This window comes from Amblyomma maculatum, chromosome 1 (genome assembly GCF_055883805.1).
Source record: "Amblyomma maculatum isolate TAMU_Amacu chromosome 1, ASM5588380v1, whole genome shotgun sequence".
Taxonomy (NCBI): Eukaryota; Metazoa; Arthropoda; class Arachnida; order Ixodida; family Ixodidae; genus Amblyomma; species Amblyomma maculatum.
The window spans coordinates 380158045-380164044 of record NC_139344.1 but is presented as its reverse complement, the minus strand read 5'-3'; the positions used below and the strand labels follow the sequence as shown (position 1 = coordinate 380164044).

At 47.9% G+C, this 6000-nt stretch overlaps 1 protein-coding gene across 1 annotated transcript in view; it reads right to left on the bottom strand.

The window, feature by feature from the left end:
* Window positions 1-2618: 2618 nt before the first annotated feature.
* The window catches only part of LOC146208356 (MFS-type transporter SLC18B1-like), a 41243-nt gene continuing 37861 nt past the window's right edge, over window positions 2619-6000 (bottom strand). The window contains exons 11-14 of the mRNA XM_084592896.1: window positions 5734-5829; window positions 4673-4747; window positions 4268-4361; window positions 2619-2859 (exon numbers count right to left, since the gene is read on the bottom strand). Coding sequence (XP_084449022.1) covers window positions 2788-2859; window positions 4268-4361; window positions 4673-4747; window positions 5734-5829 — 337 coding nt within the window. The 3' untranslated portion in view covers window positions 2619-2787. The remainder of the gene's footprint in view (window positions 2860-4267; window positions 4362-4672; window positions 4748-5733; window positions 5830-6000) is intronic.

The following is a 6000-nucleotide window of genomic DNA, read 5'->3' as shown; positions in this document are numbered from 1 at the left end:
TCGGAGGCCGCTAGCAGCACGCTTCGGAGGCATCGCGCCACGGCTGTCGAGGCCTACCTGGCCTGTTCCCTCTCCGGCCGCGACTCCGAGATCATGGAGCGAAGTCTCAGCCTTCTACTCACTTGTCCCGCGTGCATGAGTGAGCTGTGTACCTTGACGGCCGCCAGGAGTGAGGCCCTCTATCGACTTGTCCTCTTCACATTCCACATGCCGCCCTCAGCGCCGATCCGCGTCCCGTACACGAGCACATTCGAAGCCGTCCTGAGCCGCGCCACCCGGACGTGTCTGCCTTGCTTCTACGGTGGTATGTGTAGCCTGGTGGACTTCCCTTGTGTCATCCTCGGTCTTTGCGGATGCGTCCTGCGCCCTTTGTACACTGCCATCTACTACGGCAACCTGGAACTGCTCAAGCTCCTTCTGCGCTACGGCGCCGAAGTGTGGACCGGGGACGCTTGTCGGTGCGTCAACCCGTACCTGTCTCACCCGCTGGTAAGAGTGTACGGTTCGCTGAGCACCACTCGTTGGCAGCCCACGCTTCTGTCTGGAGACGATTCGCACGGTCAGGGGTTCGTGCGGTGCCACCAGCTCGCCATGCTTGTGATGCCGTCTGAGGCCGTTGCCCTGAACGAGGCTTGTCTGTCATTCGCCAGGTCGGTGACGCCCGCTTCCGAGTACGAGTGTGTGCAGCGGATGAAAGCTAGCCTTCAGCACCTGTGCCGGCTGAAACTTCGAGCGGTACTGATCAGGCGCCGAGTGATGCCTGTGGGTGTTGGGCAGCTGCCGCTGCCACGGTCGCTGCAGGAGTACATTTTGTACGAGGACTTCTGAGTGTCATGACTACAAAGGAGAGGGAGGAGGGGGGGCGGGGGAGGGGCATGATTTTTGTTAAGTAAAGCGGTGAGTTGCTTTTGTTGACTGGATGCCGATTCGTTTTTTTTTAATGTCCCGAATCGAATGCTAATAGCAATTACAATAATGTGATTCAGTCTATAGCGAATTAAGTCAGGGAAGCCTATCCAGAAGGCCACTTCTACGCTGATGAACAGGAAAACTGGCGGTAGCTAATGTTAGGCAACGTCGCGGATTGCCAAGTGGAACTTCCATAGAGCTGTCTTATGCACTGTGTCTGCAGTTCTGCTTTGCGCTACTGAACACTACTCGTGATACTTGACGTGGACTCGTGATACTTGACGTGGTCCCCAGTATCGTTCATGTGATATTTTGAGGCCTGGATGCTTGAAGAAACGCCAGCGCTAGCTTCCAGAATTTTTATCTTTTTGAGAAAGGGCGCTGCCAGTTTGGTTGAACTCTTCGTTGCCTGTCGCGTGTTTTCATTCCTCGTAATTATTCACTTGTCGTCTACGGGTGCCGATTACTTTAGCGCAGTATACTTGGGCTGGGTTTGGTTTCGTTTCTGTATAGAACTTAATGTCCCAGTGTGACTCGATGCATGAGGGACATGGTAATGGAAAGCTTCGCGTAATTTCGACAAGTTGGGTTTTTTTTTTTTTTAACATGCATTTACACCGTACAAAACGCAAGGCACTCCTTACTGGTTTGATTAGTGGGGTTTAACGTCCCAAAGCAACTCAGGCTATGAGAGACGCCGTAGTGGAGGACTCCGGAAATTTCGACCACCTGGGGTTCTTTAACGTACACTGACAAGGCACCCGTGTGCTCTGCGATGTCAGTGCACGTTAAAGAACCCCAGGTGGTCAAAATTTCCGGAGTCTTCCACTACGGCGTCTTTGATAGCCTGAGTCGCTTTGGGATGTTAAACCTTACAAACCAAACTAAACCAGTACATGAGTGTCTTGCGTTTTGCCTATACATCGAAACGTAGCCACCGCGGCCGGTACTGAAACCGCTTCATCCGGCTGTTCAGTCGAACGTCCTAACCATTAAGCCGTGCACCGTAGTGGGCACAACTGAGCATCTCTTGTCACGCATTTACACCACCTTTCAGCTAGCGATAAGCGCCACTGATTGAAGCGTGAGCAGTTTTCATGATTTGAGCGAGTTTGTTGCTGACAGCAACCGTGCACTTCGTTGTGTGGCGTGGTGAATTTGGAAGTGTTTTCTTACAGACGTGGTAGTTTTTCACGCGATCAGAAGCGAGTAGGGTGTTGCCTGAAAACAAAACTACTGCCTATACGCTTCTATGTAAAGGTTGAACCAACCCACGAATAGGTTCAGTGTTGGCTGTGTTTTGCTCACGCCTGCCCTGCCCTAGCGAAAAAATCGCGTGTCACAATAACCTCATACAGATTTCTCATAAAAACTCATATTAAACTCATACAAATCACAAATCCCATACAATCTCATATATTTCTCATATGTTGAATGATATTTGTGTGAGATTATATGAGAATTATAAGAGTTTAATATGAGAAATCTGTATGAGGTTATTGTGACTCAGAGTTTTTTTCGCTAGCGTGCCTTCCTTTTACCTCATGCCACCGTCCTGTCTTCTGCACTGTAGCCGCCTTAGACGACAATATAACGTCTGACCAGAAGCGTTGCGCTATCGTAATACCATCTAACACACTACGGGACAGAACGTTGACGTAATTGTGAGCGTAAGCGCTTTTCTTGACATAAACGAAAAGGTCAGGAAGCTCGCTTGCTTTTCAATATTTATTGGTAAATGCAGTCAAACTTCTGTGGGCACACCTTTGCTTGTACACAGCTCAGACTAGTGCCACAAATGGCGACAGTGTGGGGACGGAACACCAAGATGGTCGACATGTGCACGCAGAGCGACCCTGCTGGGGTGGCAGGTGTAATTTAGGACAGTATGCGGCGTGCGTGAGCTTGCATCGCGCACTCTGTTATCCAAACCAGGAAGCGGGCCACGGCCTGGAAGAAAAAGCACAGCGAACGACAGTCAGAGGGGACCGCGTACACATGGCCAATTATAGGAGTGCTGCTGCAGGCTCGGTAAGACCTACGCGGGTGTTCTATCGCCTATCATATGCCTGCCTACCTGTTTAGCTATCAGAAGACAAAAAAGAAGGCACTGCTCTGTAACCACAGGCTGCGCATCACCCCCGTTGGCGGCCCTGCTCATGTCAAATCATTTCTCTCTCTATATATATATTTTCTCGTCTGTCTACTATTACAACCGGTTATCTTTCGTGACCACAGGCTTGTAAAAAAAATCTGACCTTGTGGCTTGCAGTAATGCTGCGTTCGGAGGATTTTCACCTTTTCAGGTGATTTAAGGGGAAAGATTCAGTGAAAGGGTAATTTTGTTGGTATTGACGAGGTTAAAAAAAAAAAAAAAAAGAAACGCCCTCCTCTCTCTTTTTCTTTTTCAAACTGACAAAGTTTTAAGCGGCTGCTGGAAACGAAGGGTCTGGAAAGAGAATTAGGGGTTTAATTGACGTGTTTGTCGGCTACGGCATAAAACAATCGCTGGTGGCGCTTGATTTCTTTAATCTTAGCTGATTCTCCGTGGCTAAAAAGAATCACCATCGTTATCAAGCCGCAATACGGAGTAACATGCCCACATATATTTGTGGTGTAACAGCTTAGGTGTAACTAGTGTAACTTCTGAATATAATATGTCTAAATCCGATTAAAAAGCATCTTTATTTTCACCTATTAAAAAAATTGCGGGGTTTAAGCATCGCTTGAACCTAGTGAGAGAACGAAAGTTGGGAGTGTTGCAGCGAATTTTTCTGCGGACACCTGGCTTTAATGTGCCGTCGTCACAACATTCGAACGAACCTTCTGTCCTCAACTCGCTGTTGTCGTTCGCCTCTACCATCTACCAAGTTGTCTGCCTTCATCTTCTTCGCTGCTTCTTCTTTAACTGCTGCTTATTTAAATTCTTCTTCTTTTTCTTATTTTTTCTTCTTCCTCTTTCTCTTCTTCTTCTTTCGTCCTCCAACTCTTGGCCCAGCTGCGTAATTCTATCTCCTCAACGGTAGGGTCCTACAACTTCTTTCTCCTCACTGGCTGCCTCTCAGCGGGTTAAACTGCGATTGTTATCGAGAGGTGTCTCTGAACGCAGCCTAAAGGTAACATACACTCACTAAAGGCAGGGAATGATTACGGTTAAAATAAATAGTGTTACCGTTGTCAGAATTTCACTTTGTGGCTCTGTTCACGGCTGGTTTTGTGGCCATTTCGCTGTTCTCTTTGTTTGACTAGGTTAACTTACAGCCTGTTGTTTAAGAAAGTATGAAAAATGGGAGACTATATTGCTGATGCGCCTTCAGGTGTCGCATCTCAGGAGAATGGAAATAACAGATGCCCTTACCCACGATGCCTGTATGATGAGCAAAACGGTACAGGCAGCTGCTGGCCCGCTGATATCAGCTATGTACGCCGAAAATAACGATGATGCAAGGCCTCTGAGAGAAAGAGAAAGAATAGAAAGAAGGGAAAAAACGCGTGACGTACGTTGTGGAGGTATATATGAGTGCACGAAATATTTTTGTTTTATATGGCGAGCTGATTTAAAATCCGAAGTCAACCCCTGAAAGAAAGCGTAATTTACTGTTCGTTTTTGCATTTTCGAATAACAGCACGCAAATAGCACATTTTCAGCGAAACGGTGACTACCACAAGCTGGAGGCTTAGTTCCAGAAACATGATTGCTATTGCTGAAAACAGCGTGATGGGATCGAACTGAGCTATATTCAAGAGTTTAAGAAGTGCATACCCCAGTTGGTAGGAGGCATAAGAAACGGCCACTGCTGCCGTTATAGTCCACAGGTCACTGGATTGACCGCGCCATCTGCCGAAAAAAAAAAACACAAACATTCACAGAAGTTATCTTGTAACGCGAATGTCTGATCGGTAGTTCTGATGGGGCAGCATATTCTTAATATAGATGTTCAGTTTTTTTTTTTTTTCGTTTGGTCTGAGCCGTCTTGCCACGGTGTCGCAGTGGTTAAGGCTCTTTAATTACTGCTGAATCTAAGGACGCGGGATTGAATCCCCCCCCCCCCCCCCCCCTCTTCCCGCAGCGGTTGCTCCTCGATGGAGGCGAAAAACAAGACCCCCATGTGCTGTGCGAAGTCAGTGGATGTTAAACCCCAGGTGGTCGAAATGTCCGAAGCCCTTCACTACTGCGTCCCTCACAGCTTAAGTGGCTTTGGGATGATAAAAGCCTATAAATCTAAACCTTCTGTTTTCTCTCTCTCTCTCTCTGTCACAAAGCCAGGCAGTCGAAGGTGAATCCTTGCCCAGGATGGCGGTATTACTCTGAATGAACTTCATTTGCTAGACCGCTTACAGAAGTGACAATTACACTGCAGAGCTGTTGCTTCCTTTCGCGCATTCATTGGCTTATAGACCTTGCACAAGCGGAACCTAATTAGCTTGCTTATTTCCCTGGGGCTCTAAGCTATTTGTCAACTGCATATGAGAGCAAGCTGATTTGATTCGAGAGTGGTTTGGTGATCACATTTTGCGGAACGAATGCCCAATAAGCTAGCATTTCTTAGTAACCAAAGCATGCTGGCATGGACCCGAGACAGGTAGGGCACGCAAGAATGGTAGAAATTTCAGAGCTCTGCGTCGAAGCTGCACAGATATTCGACGTAAATTCGACATGGTAGATATATGCGTGGAGAAATTACAGCTTAAAAAGCAGACACACTTTCACTATGCACAATATCCTGTCTTGCTTTGGATTACCAAGATCAGCGGGAGGGTTTTGCTAGAGTGACAGACAGAATGGGTTGGCATTGAAAAAGGAGACGTTCGGAGGCGACCTACGTTGCGCTGTGAACGACTCTGGCGATGACGGGCAGGAACTGGCCCGCCGCAGCGAATCCGGCGAGGCCTACGCCAAGGCGCGTAAGCCATAGTTTCCTGGAAAGAGGAGCATTGTGCAACAACGTGATTAGGCTCCTGGCGGGTAGTAGAAGTAAAAACATTTATTTTAACAGAGGAGTTCGGGGCACGCAAGGCCCCTGGGCCCCCGCACGGCCCCACTACACTCAAACGTTCATGTTCCTATTAGATAAATCCAAAGCCAGGACA